Source organism: Hyla sarda, chromosome 2 (genome assembly GCF_029499605.1).
Source record: "Hyla sarda isolate aHylSar1 chromosome 2, aHylSar1.hap1, whole genome shotgun sequence".
Lineage (NCBI taxonomy): Eukaryota > Metazoa > Chordata > Amphibia > Anura > Hylidae > Hyla > Hyla sarda.
Genome location: NC_079190.1, coordinates 289,014,411 through 289,042,187, shown reverse-complemented (window position 1 = coordinate 289,042,187; position 27,777 = coordinate 289,014,411). Strand labels below are relative to the sequence as shown.

The following is a 27,777-nucleotide window of genomic DNA, read 5'->3' as shown; positions in this document are numbered from 1 at the left end:
ATAGATGTGGACGAAGGAAGCGTATAAATGACCGAGGGCGCCATATATCTGACCATCTATACAAACATCTTAGATTATACATCGAGGCGACTAACCCGCATCCCTAGAACTTTCTAGAGACGCTAGTTAACCAATCATGTCCAGCCTATAACCATAGAGCGCTTCCTAGTACAGAGCGCCGCCCGTTTCGGTTAGGTCGCTATAGCAATGAGGTCAGTGTGAGCCGCCGGCTTCTCTGATTGGCTGCTTACTGCGGAGCAGCGAGGAAGGTTTCATTTACACGGAAACCGTACAACGTGTGCCCAACGGAGCAACATGGCGGCGGATGAGGAGCGGTTTGATGCGGTGTTACTTGCTATGGCTCAGCAGCATGAGGGGGGCGTGCAGGAGGTGAGCGGGGGTGAAGTCATTCATTGCTTTTGTATTGCAGCCGGTATTTGTCATGGAAGGTCCAGGAGTGGAGTGTTCTGTATGAACAGCGCCCCCTCCGGGTACAGGCATGAAGCTTAGCCCCATCTGTATCCATGAAGGAGAATATAAACATGATGTAAATGAGGTCCTAGTATTCCTATTCCCATACAGCTGGAGAAAGATACCAGTCAGCCTTCAAAGCCAACAGTGACTTACAAGGGGGTCTTAGGCTGCATTCACACTATAAAATGTATCCGTTTTAAAGATTCGTTCAATGTTCCGTTATAAGAGAACCTGAAAATCAGCCGTTCCAAAATCCCATACAACCGTTAGAAAATCCCATTAAAGTCTATGGGATTTTTACATTATCCGTTTTTAGCCCGTTATAGACCATTATTAACCCCTTAAGGACCCAGGGTGTATGGATACGCCCTGGGTTTTTGTTCGTTAAGGACTGGGATGCCTGCTGAAATCGTAAATCAGGCATCCCGTGCAAATGCCCAGGGGGGTCCTGAGATACCCCATGTCGGAGCTAGCCGCAAATTGCCGGTGAACTCACACTGGCAATTTGCGCCGATTCCGGGTCATACGGGTCTATGGTGACCCAGAATATAAGGGGGATCGCGGTTGTCAAAGACACCCACGATCCCCCGAAAGGATAGGAGGTCAAGAAGCGACAACCAATAGCAGATCGGGGGGGGGGGGGGTGTTCTGTTCCCCCGTTCTGCCCACCCACAATAGCAGGTGCAGAATGGGGGAACCATCCTGTGACCGGCACCAGAGGTCACTTAGCCATCGGCGGCGATGATTGGCGGGCAGCGATATTGTGCGGCTGGCTCCCTGCTGCAGACTACAGAAGCCGGTGAGTTGCTTAACATCATCTGGAGGGCTACAGTGTCAGACCACGATACAGTGGTCTCTAAACTGTAACCCTCCAGCTGTTTCAAAACTACAACTCCCAGCATGTCCAGATGGCTGTTTGGGCATGCTGGGATTTGTAGTTTTGCAACAGCTTGAGGACTGCAGTTTGGAGATTACTGTGCAGTGACCTCTAAACTATGGCCCTCTAGATCTTGCAAAACTACAACTCCTAGCATGCCCACACAGCAGTGTGCTGTTTGGGAATGCCAGGATTTGTAGTTTTGCAAGATCTAGAGGGCCACAGTTTGGAGATCACTGTGCAGTGGTCTCTAAACTGAAGCCCTCCAGATGTTGCAAAACTGCAAATCCCAGCATGCCCAAACAGCTGTTTCGGCATGCTGGGAGTTGTAGTTGCGTGCCTCCAGGTGTTGCATAACTACATCTCCCAGCATGCCCTTGGGTGATCCGTACATGCTGAGAGTTGTAGTTTTGCAACAGCTAAAGGCACACTGGTTGGAAAATACTGAGTTAGGTAACAGAACCTAACTGAAGGTTTTCCAACCAGTGTGCATCCAGCTGTTGCAAAAGTACAACTCCCAGCATGCATGGTCTGTCAGTACATGTTGGGAGTTGTAGTTTTGAAACAGCTGGACGTTTGCCCCCCATGTGAATGTGCAGGGTACATTGACTCGGGCGAGTTTACAGTGAGTTTTCTGCTTCAAGTTTGAGCTGCGGCAAACTTTTCGCTGCAGCGCAAACTCCTAGCAGGAAACTCACCGTAACACACCAGTGCAAATGTACCCTAAAAACACTACACTAACACATAATAAAGGGTAAAACACTACATATACACCCCCCCCTTACACTGTCCTATCTCCCCCACCCCCCAATAAAAATGAAAAACGTATTGTACGGCAGTGTTTCCAAAACGGAGCCTCCAGCTGTTGCAAAACAACTCCCAGCATTTTCCGAATAGCCACTGACTGTCCAGGCATGCTGGGAGTTTAGCAACAGCTGGAGGCACCCTGATAGGGGGTATTCTACTCCAGTGATTCCCAATGTCCACCCCTATGCAATCCCTAATTTAGTCCTCAAATGTGCATGGCACTCTCTCACTTCGGAGCCCTGTCGTATTTCAAGGAAACAGTTTAGGGCCACATATGGGGTATCTCCGTACTCGGGAGAAATTGCACTACAAATTTTGGGGGCTTTTTCTCCTTTTACCCCTTATGAAAAGGAAAAGTTGGGGTCTACTCCAGCCTGTTAGTGTAAAAAAAAATGTACACTAACATGCTAGTGTTGCCCCATACTTTTTATTTTCACAAGCGGTAAAAGGAAAAAAAAAGAACCCCAAAATTTGTAACACAATTTCTCCTGAGTACAGAAATACCCCATATGTAGGCGTAAAATGCTCTGAGGATGCATAACAAGGCTCAGGCGTGAGAGCGCACCATGTACATTTGAGGCCTAAATTGGGGCTTTGCACAGGGGTGGCTGATTTTACAGCGGTTCTGACATAAACGCAAAAAAATAAATACCCACATGTGACCCCATTTTGGAAACTACACCCCTCACGGAACGTAACAAGGGGTATAGTGAGCCTTAACACCCCACAGGTCTTTGACGAATTTTCATTAAAGTTGGCTGGGATAATGAGGAAAAAAAAACATTTTTTTGCACTAAAATGCTGGTGTTGCCCTAAATTTTTCATTTTCACAAGGGAAAATAAGAAAAAATCCCCCCAAAATTTGTAACCCTATTTCTTCTGAGTAAGAACATACCCCATATGTGGATGTAAAGTTCTATACTCAGAGATGGGGTTACAAATTTTGGGGGTTATTTTCTCCCATTACTCTTTGTAAAAATTGTAAATTTGGGGGCTTCCTAAATGTGACATGCCCCTGAAAAACCATTTCAGCAAAACTCACTCTCCAAAATCCCATTGTTGCTCCTTCCCTCTGAGCCCTCTACTGCGCCCGCCGAACACTTCACATACAAGTATGAGGTATTTCCTTACTCTAGAGAAATTGGGTTACAAATTTTGGGGGCTTTTTTCCTTTTACCCCTTGTAAAAAAAAAAAAAAAAAAAAAAAATGGGTCTACAAGAACATGCGAGTGTAAAAAATGAAGATTTTGAATTTTCTCCTTCACTTTGCTGCTATTCCTGTGAAATACCTAAAGGGTTAACACACTTACTGAATGTCATTTTTAATACTTTGAAGGGTGCAATTTTTATGGGGTCATTAATGGGGGATTTCTATTATGAAGGCCCTTCAAATCCACTTCAAAACTGAACTGGTCCCTGAAAAATTCCGATTTTGAAAATTTTGCGAAAAATTGGAAAATTGCTGCTATACTTTGAAGCCCTCTGGTGTCTTCCAAAAGTAAAAACATGTCAACTTTATGATGGAAACATAAAGTAGACGTATTGTATATGTGAATCAATATATCATTTATTTGGGCAAATAGAGATACAGCGGTCGGCACTATCAGGTTAATAGAAGATTCAGGCTGCTCTTACGAGTGCGAGCATGTGGATATACTGGTGAGCTGGCCGAGGTGCTCAATCTCTAAGACATTCAAATAACACGGCAATAGAGAGTAGAGAAATGAAGAGAGTTCACTCACCGCTTCTGGTGATCAATCTTTAATTCGGGGTGCAGTTAAAAGCGCATACAAAAGGTGGGTTCGTACGCCAACAAACACAAGTGACAGCAGATCCAACAAGAGGTAGGGGGAGGGGTGGGGAAGGACACGGGGAAGCTCCAGCTCCACTTGGAAGTGAAAAAATTCCTTTATTGGTAGTCCATATTAAGAAAAAAGATAAAAAAGGTGCAAAAATCAAACGTGCATGGTGAGTTAAAATCTCACGTCCACCTGTCCAGCACTGTTTCACACCAACATGGTGTTTCTTCAGACTATAATTTATTTGGGATGTCTGTTTTCCTTACAAGCAGAGAGCTTCAAAGTTAGAAAAATGCATAATTTAAAAAATTTTCATAATATTTTGGAATTTTTCACCAAGAAATGATGCGAGTATCGACAAAAATTTACCACTAACATGAAGTAGAATATGCCACGAAAAAACTATCTCTGAATCGGCATGAAAAGTAAAAGCATCCCAGAGTTATTAATGCTTAAAGGAGTACTCCAGCGCAAAATAACTTATTCCCTATCCAAAGGATAGTGGATAAGTTATAGATCGCGGGGGGTCCGAGCGCTGGGGCCCCCCGAATCTCCTGGACGGGGCCGCGGCAGTCTGCAGGAAGTGAAGTTTCATCCCCAGCAGAAAGCCGCGGCAGACACGCCCCCTCCATGTATCTCTATGGGGTACATGGAGGGGGCGTGTCGGCCGCCGCGTCATGCGGGGACGCCCCCTTACCTGTACATTGCTGCGGCCCAGTACCGGAGATCGCGGGGGGCCCCAGCGCTCTGACCCCCCGCGATCTATAACTTATCTCCTACCCTTCGGATAAGGGATAAGTTATTTTTCACTATAGATCTCCTTTAAAGTTACAGTGGTCAGATGTTAGGGGTGTGGAAATAAAAAAATAAAAAAACTACTTGTCCAAGGGACTAAAGCGGAACACAATCTACTTGTCCCTCAAGAAAATCCACTTGTCCTGGTAGATAAAATAATTTCAACCAAAATAGTACGATTCCCCCCCACTAGACCACCAGGGATGGATATAAGATCCCTTTAGACACTGCTGTCACTTAGACTGTGGTTATCTAATGGTTTAATAGCGGCCACTGAGATCGCAGTGATCTGACGGGTTCGCTTTAAGGACTGAGCCCTTTTTCGCAATTCTGACCACCATCACTTTACGAATTCATAACTCAAACGCTTTTACCGAATATTCTGATTCTGAGATTTTTTTTTGTGACATTCTACTTTATTTTGGTGGTAAATCTTTGGGGTTACTTGCATCCTTTTTTGGTGAAAATCCCCAAATTTCATGAAAATTTTGCATTTATCTAACTTTGAAGCTCTCTGCTTGTAAGGAAAATGGATATTTGCAATAAATGTTATTTTTATTCACAAATACAATATGTCCACTTTATGTTGGCATCATAAAACGGACATATTTTTGAAAAAATTAGAGGGCTTCAAAGTAGAGCAGCAATTTTCAAAAATGTCATGAAAATTGAAAAATCTGAAGGGACAGATGTTACAGAACTACAACTACCAGCATGCCTGGGCAGTCTAGGCATGCTGAGAGTTGTAGTTTGGCAACATCTGGAGGGCTACCGTTTGGGCACCACTGTAACAGTGGTCTCCAAACTGTGACCCTCCAGATGTTGCAAAACTACAACTCCCAGCATGCCCAGACAGCCTTTGGCAATGCTGGGAGTTGCAGTTTGGCCTTCCTAGTGGTTGCCACTGTAAAGATCACTTTACTTTTCTGGCACTAGTCTGGCACTTTCTGGCACTAGTTGATTAAAAAAAAAAAAAAAAAGTTTTCCACCGGAGTACCCCTTTAAGTTCACACTGCGGAATTGCTTAGAAGTTTCCTTGATATTTTCAGTGCAGGAGAATCTGCTGCATAGTCAACATTACAGGATTTCAGCTGCCGCTTCTACCGCTGATATTCCATTGCTAATAGACTTATCTTTCTCATATTTCTGGAGAAATACATTGCCGACAATGGGGGAGATGTATCAAAACCTGTTCAGAGGAAAAGTTGCTAAGTTACCCATAGCAACCAATCAGATTGCTTCTTTCATTTTTATTTTATTTTTATTTTTTTTAAAAGGCCTCGGCAAAATGAAAGAAGCAATCTGATTGGCCTGGACAGGTTTTGATAAATTTCCCCCGATGTTCACAGTATGAACCCTGCCTTACTGCTTTTTTAGGCCTCGTCCGCACTGCAAAAATTCAACCAGCAAAATGTGGCTGCTTTGTGCACACTGCGTAAAGTTTGCAGTGGAATACCAACAGCGAAAGGGATGTCCCAAAATGAACACGTTTATTCTTCTGTTTTACTTTCACATTTTAATTCTGTCAAAAGTATAATATGTATATGAGTACTCTGGGATAGTTTTATTTATTTTTTTAGCAAATTTACCATTCTGTCAGGTATAAAAATAAATAAAAATCTACTAACCTCCTGCTGCCCCCGAGTGCCTTTGTTTTCTCGGGCATGATACGTCAGATTTCCACCCAGTTATTACTGGCCTAGATGGGATATCATTGCGGCCAGTGATTGCTGAGCCGCAGCATGGTGTATTGACCACATGAAACCCGGGAAAAAGGAGTGCACCAGGGACAATAGTTGGACAGGAGTGACATCAGAAGAGCAGCGGGGAGGTAAGTAGATGTTTTCATACCTGACAGTGGTACATTTAGGGTAGTGGTTCCCAAACTGTGGCCCTCCAGATGTTGCAAAACTACAATTCCCAGCATGCCTGGACAGCCGTTGGCTGTCCAGGCATGCTGGGAGTTGTAGTCTTGCAACATCTGGAGGGCCTCAGTTTGGGGACCACTGACTTAGGGGGTGTGCAGGGATAGGAGCTCTGTATTCCCTGTGTGATGTGATGTCACAGCTACAAGTCGGACAGCTCAGCCCATATGGAGGAACTATGTATAATGGCTAATTACATTATATTATACTTTTTGACATTAAGGCTAATTGCATTATATTATACTTTTTGACATTAAGGCTAATTACATTATATTATACTTTTTGACATTAAGGCTAATTGCATTATATTATACTTTTTGACACCATACACAGGTTGTTTCTTTTACCGGACAACTGTCAGATCCCACAAAAAAAATTAAATATAAAATTACTCAGTACTTAATCCAGACCATGTACATGTATTTTTATTTTAGACATTTTTAAGCCTCTGTCACCGATATTTATTATAAATTTAGAAAAAAAAATGGTATACAGCAGCACAACCTCAAGGTGATTGTGGTGGGTACCTGTAGGATAAAGCCAAGATCTCGCGCTGTAGCAATACAGGATTCAAACAGGGTTTCCACTTTTGGAGTGCTGTTGAAATCCTGTTTGTGTTTTATAATGCTGTGTGGACATGCTGGGATTTATTGTTTCACAAAAGCTAACTACACACTGTACATCCAATGGGGAACATGTATCAAAGATTTTACCCCTGTTTTGTGTGTATTTTTTTGGGGCAAAATTTTGCGCAATCCCTTTTTTGCGCATTTTTTTTTGCGTACGTTTTGGTAGAGCATGTCCTCCAGATGTGGCTGAATCAGGGTACCTTGGAGTGACATCTATAGTACACATGGATTTATTAACTGCATACTTTTTTTTTTTTTGCACCCAAAATTTTGCCGCAAGAGCTGTTTTTTTTTTTTTTTTTTTTGCGCAAATATAAGCCATCTTGGACTTAACATAGCAAGATGCTCTAAATCATTTGATTCTTTTTTCCAAAGAGTGGATTGAGGAGATTACTATATTTACCCGCAATTTATGAAGCTCCTTGCGCTTGATTGATAAATTTAGCGCTTCTGCACATAATTTAGAATTCGGGAAAAGGGGTAAACTGCTTCTACCATACACAAATAATGATACATGTCCCCCAATATGTTTATTTACAGGGCAAGTTACAGGGTAATATATTATTTGTTGAATACCGTGGAACCACCATAAAAAATACTGTGATATGCATTTTTAGTCATACCGCCCAGCACTAGATTTGGTATCGGGGACATTGAACATTGAGTCCCCGATACCATGGAAATGGCTAGTATCGGCCCCGATACTAGTACCGGTATGGGGACATCCCTACTCCTAACTGGTAACACTGATCGGAGGGTGGAGCTCAAAGTCTCAGCCTGAGACTGTACTGAGGCTGCTGCAGGATTTTCGGTACTCGCGCTTGACCGGCCACCTGCCAGCAGCAGCCTCCTGACCGTGGACAACTAATCAGGTGATTATTCAATAACTGGATTTGTTGACAACGAATCCCGTTGTCGAATTTAATCTATTTTATCAATTAATTGTTGCAGCTCCAATTGCTGTGTCTAAAGGGTTAATGCTGGACATCACAGCAATCAGTGATGTTCAGCATTAGCCACAGGTCCCGGCTATGATGCACGCGCTCAGATACTGCACACTGCATAGTTCGGTAGCGTGCACAGGGCCCCTCCATGAAACGTGTATTGGGGACATTTGTACAAGTACTCGTGCAAATGTCCAGTACCAATCCTTCTTTTCATTAGCCAAAAACAAAGGGGAATTCCAGCACCATGGTCACTGATAAAGAATGCTGCTTTATTAATTCATCAACAGGAACACAGCATGCACGAACCAAGGAGTGACGCGTTTCGGCGGGCGTAGCCACCTTAGTCGTACTGCACATACCAAAGAATCCATCCCCTCTATATAGGGTGAGGGCTCCACCCAACGCCAGGTGAAACCCCTGGAATGATTAGGGTGAAACACTCCCACCACACAGACGGGGACTTAACATGTGATCTTCACCACAAATGTGTTACAAAATAAATGAAACCTAACCGTGACAGTATCAGAGTATGTGGCAGTTTATATAACCACTAACTATTAATTGCTAACTGTTATGTACGCAAAAGTGAAAATATAGGGGGAGATTTATCAAAACCTGTCCAGAGGAAAATTAGATAAGTTCTTTCATTTTTAACAAGGCCTCTGCAAAATGAAAGAAGCGATCTGATTGGTTGCTATGGGCAACTGGACAACTTTTCCTTTGCACAGGTTTTGATAAATCTCCCCCATAAAGTCAATGACTGTGCAGACATTTTCTAACACTCAGTATCCAAACCATATGTTAATAATAAAAATACTAAATATGGCCCAAACAATAAAACAGACACAAATGTTAAAAACTTATACCATGTATATAAACCATATTAGGACTGGTTCACATCACGTTTTCTTCCATACGGGAGCGCATACGGCAGGGGGGAGCTAAAACCTCGCGCTCCCGTATGCCTTTCTATGCGCTCCCGTATGTAATTCATTTCAATGAGCCGGCCGGAGTGAAACGATCGGTTGGCTCATTTTTGCGCTGTATGCGCTTTTTCCCCGGACCTAAAACTGTGGTCAACCACGGTTTTAGGTCCGGTTGTAAAAGCGCATACAGCGCAAAAATGAGCCAACCGAACGTTTCACTCCGGCCGGCTCATTGAAATGAATTACATACGGGAGCGCATAGAAAGGCATACGGGAGCGCGAGGTTTTAGCTCCCCCCTGCCGTATGCGCTCCTGTATGGGGAAAAAACGTGGTGTGAACCCAGCCTTACGCTGACATCCATTAGCCCCAAAATGAATGGGGTACAAACTGGCAGAGCAGGATATGTTTTATATACAGGTAAGGAGGATGGAGCAAACACTATCTACAACTGTTGTGGTGTTGATATGTCTAATAATGCTAATGTCTCTGTAGATCAATGTGTGAGTGGAAAATAACCCATATATAAAGGTACATAATTATGTTACTTTATGGGTTATTTTCCAATCGCACATTGACATTTGTGGTGAAGATCACATGTAAGTCCCCGTCTGTTTGGTGGGAGTGTTTCACCCTAATCTATCCAGATGTTTAACCTGGCAGTGAGTGGAGCCCTCCCCCTATATAGAGGGGATGGATTCTTGGGTATGTGCAGTATGAGTACGGCGGCTATGTCCGCCAAAACGCATCACTCCTTGGTTCGTGCATGCTGTGTTCCTGTCGATGAATTAATAAAGCGGTGTTCTTACTCCTTGACCGTGGTGCTGGAATTCCCCTTTGTTTCTGGCTTCTCTACGCGTGCTGTCCTCATGCTTCCGCGCACCTTTGACATGGTGGTGAGCTGGATATCACAGTATATCTCTTCTTTTCATTAGCTCACAGTGTTAGAAATCCTCTCGGGGGAAGGGGGCGTGTCCCTCACTTGTGGTGGGAGGGGATTGGTGTGTCTGCTCATGCAGCCTTGTCCATCAGTCATCTGTTGTCCATGACTCATGGACAAGCCTGATGCTGCTGCAGAACTGGTTCGTGCCCCAGTAGGTATGGGGACCCCTAGTGGTGGGGAGTTTTAGGAGCTGTTTTCTTTATTAAACAACAACCATATTACAAAACAAAACAACTTTAATTTTCATCTGTAACAACATATAAAAAGTTTTTGGCTCTGACAGTGCCCATTTAAGTGTTGGCTGGCCTCCTCCATTTGACAAGTTTATTTTTCAACATGGTGGACAGAGATTTCCTTGTTTCCTGTCCTGTTATTTTGTTTGTTGCATATCTGTGGCCGCAAGATAATCATCCTTTTGCATCATCCTGTTAGGCGTAGTTGAGGAATAGCACTATTTCTGGGCATTATATAACATGTAGAGATGAGTGATGTTACAGTGATTCGATTCGTCACGAGCCTCGCGGCTCGGCGGTTGCTAACTTTAGCCTGCATCAATGAGTTCAGCTTTCAGGTGCTCCGGGTGGGCTGGAAAAGGTGGATACAGTCCTAGGAGAGAGTCTCCAGCCCACCGGAGCACCTGAAAGCTGAACTAATTGATACAGGCTAAAGTCAGCAACTGCTGAGCCGCGAGGTTCGGGACTAATCGAATTACTGTAACTTGTCATATCTAATAACATGTAATATCAGATTGCTTCTTTATTTTTTTATTTTTTTTGTCTGCTTTTATTTAATTAAAAGAAAAAAATGGTTGTCAAGTTGTTGTTGATAAATGTCCCTCTGTCTTTATAGTACACCATATAGAGGAACAGCAGCATAATGGGCATTTATCAGGATGGAGCACAACGGGCAACAACGGGTTCCCATGGATCCCATTGACTATATATAATGGGGTCCATCGGGCGCCGATGTTTATAGCGGGAGATAGACTGCACGTGCACTAATTTTTCTCCCTCTTGTTCTCCCCTCATTTTTCAACGGCCACTGTACTGACAGTACATACGGTCAGGGGGATATTTATCAAAACCTGTGTAGAGGAAGTGGTGCAGTTGCCCATAGCAACACAGGCCTCAAAGGAAAAAAATCAAACTGGTTGTTATGGGCAACTGCACCACTCTTCCTCTACGCAGGTTTTGATAAATCTCCCCCATTGTGGGGAAAGGGTACAGACATTTTTTATAGCATGCTTGGACCCCTTGTGTCCATGGGACATCATCTGGGTGGTCTGGCAGCTACTTTTAGCTCTCCAATTGGAAGGTGCACACTTTAGGAGCGTGAGTGGTTATGGTTGAGTCAAGAGATGATAAAGGATAATTAGTACTGTCTTAGTAGATCTTAACTTGCCTACCTTTTTCTTTTTTTTTCAGTTAATAAATACTTTCTTCAGTTTTCTAAGAAGAAAAACTGATTTCTTTGTAGGTGGGGACACTGGAGCAGCTGAGAAGGTAAGAGCGCTTCATGTAGTGGACATGATAAACTTTAAGGTCTTATACAGATAATCAGATAATAAATGAATTGTTGTCTTTCCAGTTAATAACTGATGCTTTCCGACACCACAATAAACTTGCCAGTTCAGCAAAGGAACAGAAAGCAGCTGAGCAGCAAGAGCGTAATGCTGCAAAACGGGAACAAGAGCAAGCAGCTAAACAGAAAGCGATGGAACCCAGGGAGCCACGAATCACAGAACTCACTGAGGAAGAGGCTGAAAAACTTCAGAAAGAAATTGACAAGGTAGTGCAAATATTAGGCTGGTAATTATTATGGGTTATCCTAACCCCTTTCTGTTCAGTGATGCACATTACCTCATAAGAACTCTACAGTTTCTGCAAACTGATGTAAATGTACAGTATGTCATGGTGTCATTGTGAGTGCTGTGTGTATTAGGGTGCATTCACACCACGATTCTTACATACGGGGACCGGATCCGGCTGTGAGATGTGAAAACTGTGCGCTCCCGTATCCCAGCCAGACCCGGCCCCCATCTCATTCATTTGAATGAGCCGACCGGAGTCAGATAGTGACTCTGGTCGGCTCATTTTGCCCTGTATATGGTTTTGTCACTGGACTTAAAACCGTTGTATACTACGGTTTTAAGTCTGGTCATAAAACAGGATACGGGGCAAAAATGACTCCGGTTGGCTCATTCAAATTAATGATATGAGGGCCGGGGCCGGCTGGGATACAGGAACGCCTGGTTTTCACTTCTCCCAGCCGGATCCAGTCCCCATATGTAAGAATCGTGGTGCCAATGAACCCTTACACCACTTAAACAGCTGGGATCAAACATAACTCTGATAACCAGCTATTAGATGCTGCCGTATTTTCAGGGGTTGTCCACTTGAGCTTTGAGAATTATCTAAAAGATGACAGATTTCTGTTAGCTGTATTTGCTGCTAAGTGCTGCAGGCACCTTTTGGATATGTTAGGCTATAAAAGCAAACTGTACCATTTTTGGAGCTGATGGTGGGGGATGGTTACTAGGGATGTCTCGATACCAATACTGGTATCAGTATCGGGACTGATACTGGACATTTGCACAAGTACTTGTACTCGTGCAAATGTCCCTGATACCTGCAGGCGGGAGTCCCGCCGGCAGGTATCATGGAGGTACGGTAAGCTGCCTGCACTCTCCGCTCCCAAACTATGCAGTGCGCTCAGCAGCTAAGCGGACCTCTTAGCCGGGACCCACATTAACCCTTTAGACGCTGCGATCAAAGTTGATCGTGGCGTCTAAAAGTCCTGAAGTTAACTGCCGTTTAGCTCAGGGATGCTGATCGTGATCACCGCGGTGTCCTGATCAGCTGTGAGGACGGCCGGAGGTCCCTTACCCTGCTCCGTGTGTCCGATCGTCGCTTCTTTACTGCTGCTAGCCATAGCAGGCGTTAGTAAAGGAGCGCCGATGACATTGATCACTGCTATACTATGGCATACAGTCTACAGATTGCAGGTAATAGTCCCCTATTGTACTGTGTTGATATATTTGTTTTCTGCAGTTTACATTTTGTCTCACTTTTTTCTTATTATTTCCAGAACAAAGCTAGAGAGAGAGAACAAGAGAACATGCAAGGTGACAATGCGGAGAAACAGAAGGTAACGCTGAGGACCACTCAAGGTGTTTTATTTAATTTTTTTTCTTAATGTATGACACATCCCCCGCATGAAATATACTGTATGTGAAAACAGAAAGAGGCTGTACTGGTACCATATACATTTTCATACGATACAAATTGTATGTGCAGTTACTCACAATGTTATTGTGTTTTCAAACAAGTAAAACAGAACTATATACAGTGCATTCAGAAAGTCTTCAGACCCTTTTTTCCCCTTTTTTTCACATTTTATGTTGCAGTCACATGCTGAAATTAAATAGTTTTACTTATTCATTTGCGCTCAAAACAGATTTCTTTACAGATTTATTAAAGGAAAAACAAAAATGTATCATTAATATATGGCCTGTCCAGACCTTTGATGGACAGCTGAAATTTAGCTCTAGGAACCTGCCATTTCTCTTGATCACTAGCGATGCACTGAAAATTTGGCTGCTGAATATTATCAGCCGAAAATGGGGTTATTGACATTGTGCCGAAAGGAAACAATTTGCCAATAATTTTGGCAGCTGGGGCCATATGAACTGACGCACTCACCCTGGGCAGAAGCAGGAGGCGCCATAGTATTTTATTCTACACTGTACTGGAGAGGGGTCCAGCTGATGCTGAGCTATGATGAGACTGGCTGAAGGACCTTTGATGATGACATAGAGTAGGTGAGGCTAAACTGTGATGAAATTGTGGCTTAAAGAGGCTGTAAAAATCAAAAAGAAAGGACAATTTTGTATGAAATTTTGTACAAAGGGGCAGTATTATAGGTTGCAAATTACTGCTCTATAGCAATACATGCACAAGGTTTATTCATGTGTTACTGGTTATTAGTGTGTTCATTTAGCTGTAGTATACACATAGAAATGTACAGTAATTTAAAATGTGTCTTGACCAGTGAACATGTGAGCAAGGTTGTCTGGTTATTGAAAACTTATAGTCTATCCACTGAATAGGAGAGAAGTTTGGGAAGGATTGGGTGCGGTTGTTCGATATTACCTCCCAGTGCTCTGGCCCCCACTTTCCGCGATAAACTGGTCACTGCAGTGGCAGCCCGTTCTACCAATCATTGGCTTTAGCTATGTCTCGTCTGTTATTGGTGGAGTGGGTTGTATCTGCCGAGAACAGTTCTTCTTGGAAGGTGGGGAACAGAGCGCTCGGAGGTAATAAGCTGGGCCCATTCTGGATATTGCAGGGGGTCCCAGCAGTCTGATCCTGTGGATAGATGGGAGGGATAAATTTTTATTAACCAGACAACCTCTTCAGACTAGGTTTCCACAGTCGTTTTTTCCTGGCAGTTTTGGGAATACTGCCACTGCAGTTTTTGAACCAAAGTCAGAAGTGGATCCATAAGGGAGGAGAAGTAGAAGTCCTTTTATATTTCCCATTCCTTTTCAATACACTTCTGGCTTTGGCAAAAAAGTTGTAGCGACCGTATTCCAAAACTGCCAGAAAAAAAGCTTGTGCGGAAACCCAGCCTAAATCATACCCTGATATAAAAAAAATGTAAACCTCAGTTTCTTGTCTAAATCTGACCTTTACACTCCATGTCATACCATACAGGGTGGTGATGATGAGGATAATGAGGAGGAGGAAGAAGATGAAAAAGACAAAGGGAAGCTTAAGCCCAATTCAGGCAATGGAGCAGACCTTCCTAACTATCGCTGGACACAGACCCTTTCTGAAGTAGATGTAAGTGTGGAGTTTCTGTACTTAGACCTGAAAGGGTTATCCAGGCACAGAGAAACAGTCTGTTTTTTATTTATTTTTTGGAAGAAATACACACCTCAGGTTGTGTGTGGTAATACAACTTGACTCCATTTTCTCCAACTGAACTGTGCTGCGATACCACATGCCTGAGCACAATAGTTGCACTGTTTATATGAAATCTGCTCTGATTTTCTAATCTTAGATAACCCCTTTAAAAGGGCAATTCCAATCTTGTAAAATGTTATATTGCTAGTATTTGCCATCACTGATTGATAGGGGTAGTAAGACTAAAAGGGCAACCATGCTTCCAAACTTTAGCTGTGCAGGGTATTGCAATATGGTCCTATTAAATCAGATATTTTTTATTGAAAATGTTTTTTTAGGTCTATAAACACCTACAAAGAAAGCTTCTCCATCAGCAAGACAGGTTGCAGACTATGCTTTTCTTAGAGCCCAGGCTAGGTCTATCACGAGGAGTGAGAGCAATGTTATTGCTAGAGATGAGCAAACTTACAGTAAATTTGATTCGTCACGAACTTCTCGGCTCGGCAGTTGATGACTTATCCTGCGTATATTAGTTCAGCCTTCAGGTGCTCCGGTGGGCTGGAAAAGGTGGATACAGTCCTAGGAGACTCTTTCCTAGGACTGTATCCACCTTTTCCAGCCCACCGGAGCACCTGAAAGCTGAAGTAATTTATGCAGGAAAAGTCATCAAGAGCCGAGCCGAGACGTTTGTGACGAATCGAATTTACTGTAAGTTCGCTCATCTCTAGTTATTGCACACTGGGGTGGCGCAAGCGCCTTGGATCAAATAAGCCCAGTTCTGCCAACAAGTTACCAAATTTAGACCCCAGGCCATCATGTAGTGATCAACAGCATCATATTTTATCACAGTAGGCGTCTGGAATGTTATTAAAATCCCCTGCTAGCAGCATATGAGTGTCAGGGAGAAGGTCAGTATGAGACATTATATCACAGCAACCAATATATATTCTGGCATCTCTGGTATATAATACCGGATTACGAAGAAAACAGATGTGTTTATGTGGATCAAAGATTATACTTTATTACAAGAGTTTAAACAAACAAACAATTCAAAAACATAATACATGATGAGAACAATTAAAGGAGTACTCCTATGCTCGTTTTTTTTAAGGGCAAATGAAGCCTAAAACAAAGTTATATAACATTGTAAATTACTTACCTTATCCTTATGGCTCTTTTTTTTATTCATTTTTTATTTTATATTTTTATTTCCCAATATATAACACAAGGAGAACATTCCTATTCCCGATAATTTGGAATAGTACAAAATATGAACAGTGATAATCAGTAATACACAGCAACATAAGAACGAATCGACATTCGCCACATTAGGCGTGTCTATAGAGTTGACAGAATAACCCGTACAGTAAACCATCAAAACAAAACACTATTGGTTGCATAGGGTACAAACCGAAAATATGAATAGCATCAGGAGATGAGCTAGCGGGTACCTGGGCCCTAAGGCTGCAGCCTTATGGCTCTTTTCCTGGTCTTCTCCCGCATTTCTTCTCCGACCGGAAGCTGGCTCCTTTTTCTTCAATCCATGAGGCTCGACCGCTGCTTCTTAGGCGCCGCCGCCATCTTCGCCCGGTGACTCATCGCTCCCATGAGTCACTGCGGGCTCTTCCGGCCGCCCAGTCCCGAGTCGGCCACTCCCCATCTCAGTAATCTATTCATATATTCGCAGAGCTGAGCTACCTGCGTGCGCACGCAGCGGCGGCCGAAATCTTATTGGAGCTCGGCGACCATGTGAGTAGGACGTATTCTGTGAGGCGGGGATAGGGAAATAAGTGGGAGAGGAGGGGGCGTGCAATATTATAATTTAGGGAGGGGGCCGAGCAGGGGAGCTACGGGGGAGGGCAGGAGCTGGGCGGAAATCAGGAGCGGGCATGCTGGGAGAAGTAGTTTTTTACAGAGCGTGGAAAGAGAACCCGGAAGTAACGGAAACTTGGGGCAGCAATAACTCAATAATGGCTGGGCCATTTTAGATGAAAGAGGGGTCGTTTAAAAGGTACGTTCATGGGCTACATTGTGGCATGTTTTGGTTGGTGCATCGGAGTACTCCTTTAAAATCACAAAAATGACCTGTGAGAAATTCCAAAGATACTAGTCCAGTGGACAAGAACCGAATGGTGGGGACTAGGACACATAGAAAGGCACATATATGTGTAGTATCTGGATCAATAAATGATCTCTTAAGTGAGAAACACACCAGGAGGTTGCAAAAATAACAGCATAAAATGTACAGTAAACAAAGTGTAACTTGGTATAAAGTCAAATGAGTCAATGAGTCTATATCTTTTTCTTTTCTTTTTATTTTTCAATTACCGTATTTATCGGGGTATACCACGCACCGGCCTATAACATGCACCCTCATTTTACCAAGGATATTTGGGTAAAAAAAAGTTTTTTACCCAAATATCCATGGTAAAATGAGGGTGCGTGTGTGCGCGTGTATACCCCGATATACCCCCAGGAAAGGCAGGGGGGGAGAGGCCGTCGCTGCCCGCTTCTCTCCCCCTGCCTTTCCTGGGGTCTAGAGCCCTGCTGCCGCCGCTTCTCTCCCCCTGGCTATCGGCGCCACTGCCCGTTCTGTCCCCCTGACAATCGGTACCGGCGCCCCATTGCCGGCGCCGATAGCCAGGGGGAGAGAAGGGGCGCCGACAGCCAGGGGGAGAGAAGGGGCAGTGGCACCCATTGCCGGCGCCGCTGCCCTGTTGCCTCCCCCCCATCCCCGGTGGCATAATTACCTGGGTCGGGTCCGCTATGCACGGCGCGGCGCACTGACGTGCAGCGCATAGCAACGACGAAGGGGATGCACGCCGGAGGCCTGCAGCAGCGCGGACCCGACTCAGGTAATTATGCCACCGGGGATGGGGGGAGGCAACGGGGCAGCAGCGCCGGCAATGGGTGCCACTGCCCCTTCTCTCCCCCTGGCTGTCGGCGCCGATTCTCTCCCCCTGGCTATCGGCGCCGGCAATGGGGCGCCGGTACCGATTGTCAGGGGGACAGAACGGGCAGCGGCTCCGATAGCCAGGGGGGAGAGAAGGGCCGGCAGCAGGGCTCTAGACCCCAGGAAAGGCAGGGGGAGAGAAGCCGGCAGCGACGGCCTCTCTCCCCTGCCTTTCCTGGGGGTGTATCGGTGTATAACACGCACATAGACTTTAGGCTAAAAATTTTAGCCTAAAAGGTGCGTGTTATACGCCGATAAATACGGTATATATGTTTTCTCTGCCACCACAACATTTTCATTATATGCTCATCATATTCTTTTTATTATCACTACACTAATATGTTCTGGTTATACAGTTGCCGTTTAGGAGGTCCAAGATGTGTTTCTTTTATTCCCGAAACATGGCGGCCGATGGTTCTATCCGCCATCATGTCTCTGGTATCCTTACCTGAAGAGGGTCAAAACGATTTCCAATTGTCCCTCAGTGGACACTGTTTGCTTTATGTGACCACATGACCGCACCTTGATCAGCTGACCGCAGCCGTATCACTATGCGCTACCACGCCGTGTTGACATTGGTGCGCATAATCTGGGGCCGATCTTTAACCCCGCCTCCGCCGCGGTCACATGACTTTGACCCGGTCAGCTGACCTCGGCTGCGTCATCATGCTACATAGGAATCATCATATGATGCCGTTGGTCTCTCTGTATGTTGGCTGCATCAGGTAATGTTTACCTCTGATGTGTTTAACGGGCTCCTCCGCCTGCCATAGTGTTACTATGCACGCACCAATGACGCCATTATGCATACAAGCTTTTCACCGCCATCAGCTGATCTAGGGAGCCATATGTGATTGTCTCAAAGGCAACATAAATAAGAGGTAGTTTCATTCATTGCCCACAGCCCAGTTGAAGCGTGAAGCAAAACGTCTGCTCTGGTGGCTGGCTAGGCCCTACACACCAGGTTGTATATTTCACTATGTTAGGTACTATGCTGATATATGCTTGTTCTTTCTGTTTCTCTACTTTTTTTATTTTTTTTGCATATATTTTCTACCTCTGTACCAATCCTTGGTAACTCAGATTGAGCTCAGTGTTGCACAGCATAACCTATTATTGCACCTTAGTGTTGGTATAGCCTAGTAGTCAAATTTTTGACTCATGCACTTTATACCAAGTTGCACTTTGTTTACTGTACATTTTATGCTGTTATTTTTGCAACCTCCTGGTGTGTTTCTCACTTAAGAGATCATTTATTGATCCAGATACTACACATATGTGTCCTAGCCCCCACCATTCGGTTCTTGTCCACTGGACTAGTATCTTTGGAACTTCTCACAGGTCATTTTTGTGATTTTAATTGTAATAGCCTAGCCATCACTGGCTGTCGATTCCAACAGGGGGGCAGCCTGCTACACAGTGGGATGATGTCCCAATCCCACTCTCATGCCAGTGGGAAAGAGTTAAAATATCATGTTAATTCTGAACGGTGTAAAAGCATCAGTAATTTTTTTTTTCTTATACCATCCCGTAAGAAAGTGATCAAAAAGTCACATACGCAAAAGTGGTACCAATAAAAACTAAAGATCACTGCACAAAAATTATCCCTGGTACAGCGCCATATATGGAAAAATAAGAAAGTTTTAGGGGTCAGAATAGGGCAATTTTAAAAAGTACCTGTCACCATCCATGAAATTTAAAGGGGTACTCCACTGGTCAGCGTTCAGAACATTTAGTTCCAAACGCTGTGTGCGTGCTACAGGGGTCGGCCATGCCACTTGTGATGACAGGCCACGCCCCTTCAATGCAAGTCTATGGGAGGGGGAATGTCTATCGCCACGCGTGGCCTGGAGGCACTAGGGAGCGTGGCTAACCCCTGCAGCACGCACACAGCGTTTGGAGCTAAATGTTCCAAATGCTGGCCAGTGGAGTACCCCTTTTAATATATTATAGATTGGCCTGTTTGAATTATCCCCTAAAAGTTTGGCCACCAGGTGTCTCTGCAGCAGCCTGGCAAAGACAAGTCAGTAAATACAGGTGGGACCTCAGCTCAGCGCAGTGCAGTGAATAGAGCTAAATATTTCAGCTCACTTTTCCTTTGTGCTGGGGGGGGGGGGGGGGGGGGGCGGCTGTCTACCCTGCAGGGCTTCAGGTGATCTGACACCTATCGAACTGACTGAGACTGAGCAGAATATACAGCACAATATTGAGGTAGATAACTAAAACTGTAACAGACAGGAGTTACCTGGTGGCAAGATCATAATATAAAAAGAGCATAAGTAAATACAATGTCATAACGGTTATGAACTAGTATAGACCCTAGGTGGCAGTAGAGCACAAGATGAGCTGAGATATAGGAAAGAAAAGATCTGTATATACCCCACTAGAACAGAGAACAAGTAAATAAGAACCGGCAACGCCTGCACAAAAGCATTGCACAGGGAAAGGCAGCAGTCCTCCGTACAGCCGCAGAGAGAAGCAGAAGATCTGGAGAACATTAGAGTGTATAGTAGACCTGTTATAAATGGATAAACTGTTACATTTGAGCTCCATCACAAGAAATAGTAAAACTTTTTAGTAAAAAAAAAAGGCAAATTTGAAATTGTAGTAATCTTACTGACGCACAAAAGAAAGATAACGTCAGACAAATATTTTATTTTTTGTTAAAACATAAGAGGTCATTACAATTATTCCTGCAAATATCATGCATATATATTGTTCTGTAGAAAAAAAATTGCGAGTTATATCTCTTGCATGAGGAAAAATTAAATAAAACAAAAATAAAAATTGTCTGTATCACTGAGGTTAAATATTGTGTAATTTCCTTTTCAGATATTTTTAAAATTTGTGATATTTACTTAATGTTCCCTGCACTGTAAAGATAGCTTTGAAATTTTCCATCTATTTAGATGGGGTGGTCTTGCATTTTAAATAAATGGGGGGGGGGGGGGGAGAGCACTATGCTTGTATGATTTAGACCTGGAGATCTTTTCCTTTTAGAAGTTCATGGCTCAGACCAGAAAAAATTCTGATTACCAATTACAGCTCCTCTTTATTTCTACCAGAGCAATTTGAGAAATGAAAGCTGAGCTATGATTTATTGCCATCTGAGACAAATATCAGTCATTTTTGTCTCGGCAAATTATTAAAGGGATACTCCACTGGACAACGTTTTTATTTTCTTATCAACTGGTGGCAGAAAGTTAAACAGATTTGTGATTTACTTTTATTAAAAATATTATATTATAATTTTATATTATTAAATTTATATTATATATTAATCCTTCCAGTACTTATCAGCTGCTATATGCTCCACAGGAAGTTCTTTTCAGTCTGACCACAGTGCAAGTCTATGTAAGATAGTACCATGAGCAGTACAGCTGATGCTTAATGCTAAATATTCAGACACTCACTGTTAGATGCTTTGCAGTAGTATTTTCTTTATTCGATCATTTTTGTAGAAAAATTCAGAGCTGTGAATATTTGAAGCTTGCAGATGTACATACGGCATACAACCGGCCCAGCAGAGATATCAGACAATAGTCGGGAGCCATCCGGGTCTGACGCGACGTTTCAGGGGAACGCCCCCTTACTGATGGCTCCCGACTATTGTCTGATATCTCTGCTGGGCCGGTTGTATGCCGTATGTACATCTGCAAGCTTCAAATATTCACAGCTCTGAATTTTTCTACAAAAATGATCGAATAAAGAAAATACTACTGCAAAGCATCTAACAGTGAGTGTCTGAATATTTAGCATTAAGCATTAGCTGTACTGCTCATGGTACTATCTTACATAGACTTGCACTTGGGGATTAGGTGAATACCCACACCTGAGCACAGCCTTGAAGTCTACACAGGACATTTCTGTCTGACCACAGTGCTCTCTGCTGACACCTCTGTCCATTTTAGGAACTGTCCAGAGTGTGTCAGCAGAGAGCACTGTGGTCAGACAGAAAGGAAATTCTAAAAGAAAAGCACTTTCTGTGGAGCATATAGCAGCTAAGTACTGGAAGGGTTAATATATTTTTTATAGAAGTAATTTACAAATCTGTTTAACTTTCTGGCACCACTTGATTGAAATAAATAATGTTTTCCAGTGCAGTACCCCTTTTTAAGTCTGTGGGCTGAAACCCTCGACCACCAATACTACTTTCTGCACATCTCTGCTGGTTAATGAGTTACTGTTTTTCCTCTTTCTTTTGCAGTTAGTTATTCCATTCCCTGTTTCTTTCCGTCTGAAAAGTAAGGATGTGGTAGTGGATATTCGACGGAGAAAGTTTAGTGTTGGGCTTAAAGGGCAAAAGCCTGTGCTTGATGGTGAGCTTTACAATGAAATCAAGGTAGAAGAGTGTTCCTGGTTAATAGAAGATGGCAAGGTGGTGACTGTGCATCTAGAGAAGGTGAGGATGCTTGCATTGGCTGAAAGGTAAAAGTGAATCCATTTAATGTACTCACTTGTCTTTATTTTGCATTTTATTTCCTGTCATTGGTATAAAATCACTTAATAAACTCCATATCTTGCTTCCCAGTGTACAAGATCAATAATATTTTTTTAATTTGCATTTATGGCATTAAATTCATTTTTAGTGTAAATGCTGCACATGTAAAATCCACAATATATTATAGTAAAAGTATGAAATAGAGATGAGCGAAGTTACAGTGATCCGACCTGTTCCAGCCTACCAGGGCACCTGAAAGCTGAATTAACTTATGCAGGCTAAAGTCAGCAACTGCCGAGCCGTGAGGTTCGTCACGAATCGAATCGCTGTAACTTCGCTCATCCTCTAGTATGAATCTTGAAGATGAAATTTTCAGATCTCCTCTACATGTTATGGAAAGTACTTCGTGGTGCAGATTTTTTCTGTAAGCATCAGCTTGTAGTTCCGATGGAATCAAAAATCTGTATATTGGGATACTTGGATAGTTTAATAATACCTGGCTATACTAAAATCGCTCTTGGAAGATTGTTATATAGCACAATCTTGGAAAGCCTCAGACCCCCCGACTAAAAAACATCTTATCAGGAAGATGGAGAAGCTGGTGGTCTGGGAGAAAGCAATTTATACGAAACGGGGACTATCGGATAAATTTGGTCTTATTTGGAATAGATGGTTAAATAGAGGTTGATTGTGGAGGTGAGGGGAGAATTTTTCTTTCTTTTTTTTTTTTTTTTTTCTTTTATGTGTTAAGTGCCCGGGTAAATTATATAATCAGGAACCAGTGTATTATGTGTATTGGAATGATATCCTGTAATGTTCTGTTAATAATAAAGGAAAATTGTAAAAATTTTAAATAAAAATCAGCTTGTAAATGTGCAGATTTTATCTAATTTAGTGTAGAGGGATGAAATCTGCAGCAAACTCCCTATTCTATATATGGATTTGTATTGGTATAGGCATGCATGAGATGGATCTGCATAGGCTGCATTCACAACGCCATTAATGCCTCCATGCCATAGTAACATGGATGATCACAATTTTGTATCCAAATCCAAAGTCTGGGGCACTCAGAAAATGACCCGAACGTAGTGACTAGTGTACTATGATTGGGTCCATGCAGGTCATAGTAATGAACGTGTTTTTATGCCTTTACGTCGTGAACACATACGAATACAGACCATATGAGCTTTAGAAATAGTATCTGTGCCATGGAGGCACTAGTCCATATGTAAATGCAGCCTTATTATATAAACACAGTCCTTATTTTTATCTGCTTAAAATAGTTGCAACAGCTAGGCAGTCTCTTTATTGATTAACCATACTAACATTATTAAAACAGCACTTAGAAAAATTCATATCAATATTTTCTGTCCTTTTTATTATGGGACTGTATTCACTGTTTGTATCCCTTTATTGGAGCCTCCATGCTTGGGAACACCATCTAAACTACAATGACAAGCAATTGCAAATCGCATCTCCTATTATAACTGACTTAACAAACATGAAACTGTCCCCAATAATAACGTATGGCTACCAGGGCAACAGTCTGTATTTTAGGTTGGAGAATTCTTTTGTTTGGTTGCTGACCCAGAATTTCTTGTAGATCAACACTATGGAATGGTGGAGTAATGTTATCAAGACAGAGCCTGAAATTAATACCAAGAAGATTAATCCTGAAAACTCTAAGGTAAAAATAAAACCCTGCATCTATGTATTTGGGGACAGAATCATCCATTATGTTATAGGACTCCATTCACCTAAAGTATTATATTCCAGCTCTCTGACTTAGATGGAGAAACACGCAGTATGGTAGAAAAAATGATGTATGATCAGAGGCAGAAATCAATGGGCCTTCCTACTTCAGAGGAACAGAAAAAGCAGGACATCCTGAAAAAGTGAGTGACATTGAAACTTAAAACAGGTTTTTTCACGGTTTCCACTTTTGTGATTATTCAGAGATGGCAAAAATAGTTATTCTATATTTGAAATACATTTGCATAATTTAGCTTCGACTGCTATATTAACACAGCAGGCTGGGATTTTTTTTAAATTATATATTGAAGCATAGGCTATTATTAATGAATAATGTAGATATTCTTGTGGCAGGCATTGATTTTCAGCCATTATTAATTTGTATTCACACTATGGGCCCAGTCTGAGAAACATGGTCCAGAGCTGGCAGCCCCTTTTAAGGTGTACGGAATGAGTCATAGATATTAAGAACAACAGAACTGGACTCCTAAAGAGAGAAAATATATTGGATTACACACTTTTGAAACTTTTATACAAGCATTGTGTTTTCTGGCTTCACGATTTTGCTGTACAGAGAATGTAAACTATATATGGCTGGTAAACAGATTATTAACACAATATGTGAACCCAGCCCAAACAGTAAATGTGCTGTTGAACTAGCCTAGAAAGTAGCACCAAAATCTGCAGGAGAGAGAGCGCACAGAGGAGTGCCATCAGGCAGGAGAGAGAGCGCACAGAGGAGTGCCATCAGGCAGGAGAGAGAGCGCACAGAGGAGTGCCATCAGGCAGGAGAGAGAGCGCACAGAGGAGTGCCATCAGGCAGGAGAGAGAGCGCACAGAGGAGTGCCATCAGGCAGGAGAGAGAGCGCACAGAGGAGTGCCATCAGGCAGGAGAGAGAGCGCACAGAGGAGTGCCATCAGGCAGGAGAGAGAGCGCACAGAGGAGTGCCATCAGGCAGGAGAGAGAGCGCACAGAGGAGTGCCATCAGGCAGGAGAGAGAGCGCACAGAAGAGTGCCATCAGGCAGGAGAGAGAGCGCACAGAGGAGTGCCATCAGGCAGGAGAGAGAGCGCACAGAGGAGTGCCATCAGGCAGGAGAGAGAGCGCACAGAGGAGTGCCATCAGGCAGGAGAGAGAGCGCACAGAGGAGTGCCATCAGGCAGGAGAGAGAGAGAGCACAGAGGAGTGCCATCAGGCAGGAGAGAGAGAGAGCACAGAGGAGTGCCATCAGGCAGGAGAGAGAGAGAGCACAGAGGAGTGCCATCAGGCAGGAGAGAGAGAGAGAGAGCACAGAGGAGTGCCATCAGGCAGGAGAGAGAGAGAGAGAGCACAGAGGAGTGCCATCAGGCAGGAGAGAGAGAGAGAGAGCACAGAGGAGTGCCATCAGGCAGGAGAGAGAGAGAGCACAGAGGAGTGCCATCAGGCAGGAGAGAGAGAGAGCACAGAGGAGTGCCATCAGGCAGGAGAGAGAGAGAGCACAGAGGAGTGCCATCAGGCAGGAGAGAGAGAGAGCACAGAGGAGTGCCATCAGGCAGGAGAGAGAGAGAGCACAGAGGAGTGCCATCAGGCAGGAGAGAGAGAGAGCACAGAGGAGTGCCATCAGGCAGGAGAGAGAGAGAGCACAGAGGAGTGCCATCAGGCAGGAGAGAGAGAGAGCACAGAGGAGTGCCATCAGGCAGGAGAGAGAGAGAGCACAGAGGAGTGCCATCAGGCAGGAGAGAGAGAGAGCACAGAGGAGTGCCATCAGGCAGGAGAGAGAGAGAGAGCACAGAGGAGTGCCATCAGGCAGGAGAGAGAGAGAGAGCACAGAGGAGTGCCATCAGGCAGGAGAGAGAGAGAGCACAGAGGAGTGCCATCAGGCAGGAGAGAGAGAGAGCACAGAGGAGTGCCATCAGGCAGGAGAGAGAGAGAGAGAGCACAGAGGAGTGCCATCAGGCAGGAGAGAGAGAGAGCACAGAGGAGTGCCATCAGGCAGGAGAGAGAGAGCACAGAGGAGTGCCATCAGGCAGGAGAGAGAGAGCACAGAGGAGTGCCATCAGGCAGGAGAGAGCACAGAGGAGTGCTAGCCCACCCTCTCTTACTGCACTTTGTCCATGCCAGTGCTTTAGTTTGTACAAAGCCATGATTTCTATAAAAAGGAAATAACATTTTCTTACGAAGTATATTAGAAAGGTTAATGTTTTGCTAAGATGTACAACATATTAAACATCTTTGAATCGGACAGTGCCCATGTAAGGTACCTTCACAAGTACATAATCCTCAGAGGAAATTCCACATCAAAAATAATGCAGCAGATTTGCTGCAGACTCAATGAAGTCGGTTGGTAGTAACATCATACATCACTAGGACATGATCGTAAAGAAACTAGAATATTCATTTCAGGGGTGGGCATAATGCTGTTTATAGGGGAGGCAGGGTGCTCTGCAAGCCAGTTCAGTCTCCATTACACACAGAAGCAATAGGGGAACAAAGGGCCAGAACTTTGCAACTTTGGGGCGCTGTCACCCACACTATAACCCAGTATATTGGGTTTAGTGTAAGTGAACAGTCTGTAGGTTTCCCTTTTTAAGGGAGAGTGGAGCAATATGCCATTAATGTCAGGGGTAACTGAGAGATGTATTACAACTACTAAGACAAGAATATGATATTTGGTGCACATGATTGATTGAAATGTTATAATTTTTTTCCCCCTTAAGGTTCATGGAACAGCACCCAGAAATGGATTTCTCCAAAGCAAAATTTAGCTAATCCTTAAATATTGAAATCCTTACGGTTCATTGGAAGATCACTTTGGCTGGCTGTATGCAAGCAAAATTACAGCATTATTTCTTGGCAACAGCAGCAATCTATAATGGCAATGCCTGTGCAGTACAATGCATTGAAGCAGTGTTTTATGAGGAACATTGTATCAATGTGCTGCCTGTACTGTGCTGTCTGAACAAGTCCTTAAAAAATCCCAGGTGTAACTGCTTTTAGGTTAAAGTGGTACAGAAGGTGATGATGGTTTGAGCTTCTACATGTTACATCACAGCTCCAAGGATGGATGGAATGTGGCGAGGCATGGTGCTGTGCTTTTAAATAAAAGTGTATTCATTTCATTATTCATTGCCTTGTTTTCTTCATAGTTTTCTTCTTTTTATGTCTGTTTAGTCTGCTGTGTAAACAGCTACTAAGAATAAGCCTAGACTTGAAAATATTGTATAAAAGCTGCTGAATCTAAAATTGTGTCTTCTATATATTTTTGTGGATCTTTAGGTGGATCTTTGTGGATGTAGACTTAAGGCCACATTTACATGGATTGTATTCAGTAGCCACCACCATGATCACAGATTTGAACGTGTGTGTGTGTATGTATATATATATATATATATATATATATATATATTCAGTGTACTGAGCAGAGCGGTGACACAGGCTGTCAATCACACAGAGGGTGTGATTACCGTCAGAACTAGGTAAGTATAACTCCCTGCCCAGGGGACCACTTATGGGGGCAGTGGAGGAGACTTGCAAACTTCATATCCTAATCATCCCTGGGGGCAGGAACGATGCTGCGCATTATATATGGTAAGATCTGATGCTTTCTCAGTCCTGGTTTTGGTTT

At 43.4% G+C, this 27,777-nt stretch overlaps 1 protein-coding gene across 2 annotated transcripts; it reads left to right on the top strand.

Annotated features, from left to right (window-relative positions):
* Positions 1-179: 179 nt before the first annotated feature.
* On the top strand, positions 180-27,395 carry NUDC (nuclear distribution C, dynein complex regulator). Of its 2 annotated transcripts, none has more exons than XM_056557404.1 (9): positions 180-390; positions 11,545-11,622; positions 11,708-11,908; positions 13,208-13,267; positions 14,836-14,964; positions 22,188-22,382; positions 24,025-24,108; positions 24,198-24,316; positions 26,870-27,395. In XM_056557404.1, exons 1-9 carry the CDS (start codon positions 316-318, stop codon positions 26,919-26,921), a joined length of 993 nt encoding a protein of 330 aa, XP_056413379.1. In that variant the 5' UTR covers positions 180-315; the 3' UTR covers positions 26,922-27,395. The 2 variants fall into 2 exon arrangements, with proteins under 2 accessions (XP_056413379.1, XP_056413380.1); XM_056557405.1 differs by lacking the exon at positions 180-390 and adding an exon at positions 409-547.
* The last annotated feature ends 382 nt before the right edge of the window (positions 27,396-27,777 follow it).

Bases quoted from the DNA above. Each gene is read 5' to 3' on its own strand.
- NUDC (XM_056557404.1), top strand. From the start codon at position 316: ATGGCGGCGGATGAGGAGCGGTTTGATGCGGTGTTACTTGCTATGGCT. The intron at 11,623-11,707 runs GTAAGAGCGCTT...TTGTCTTTCCAG, and splicing joins ACACTGGAGCAGCTGAGAAG to TTAATAACTGATGCTTTCCG. The intron at 24,109-24,197 runs GTAAAAATAAAA...ATTATATTCCAG, and splicing joins TTAATCCTGAAAACTCTAAG to CTCTCTGACTTAGATGGAGA.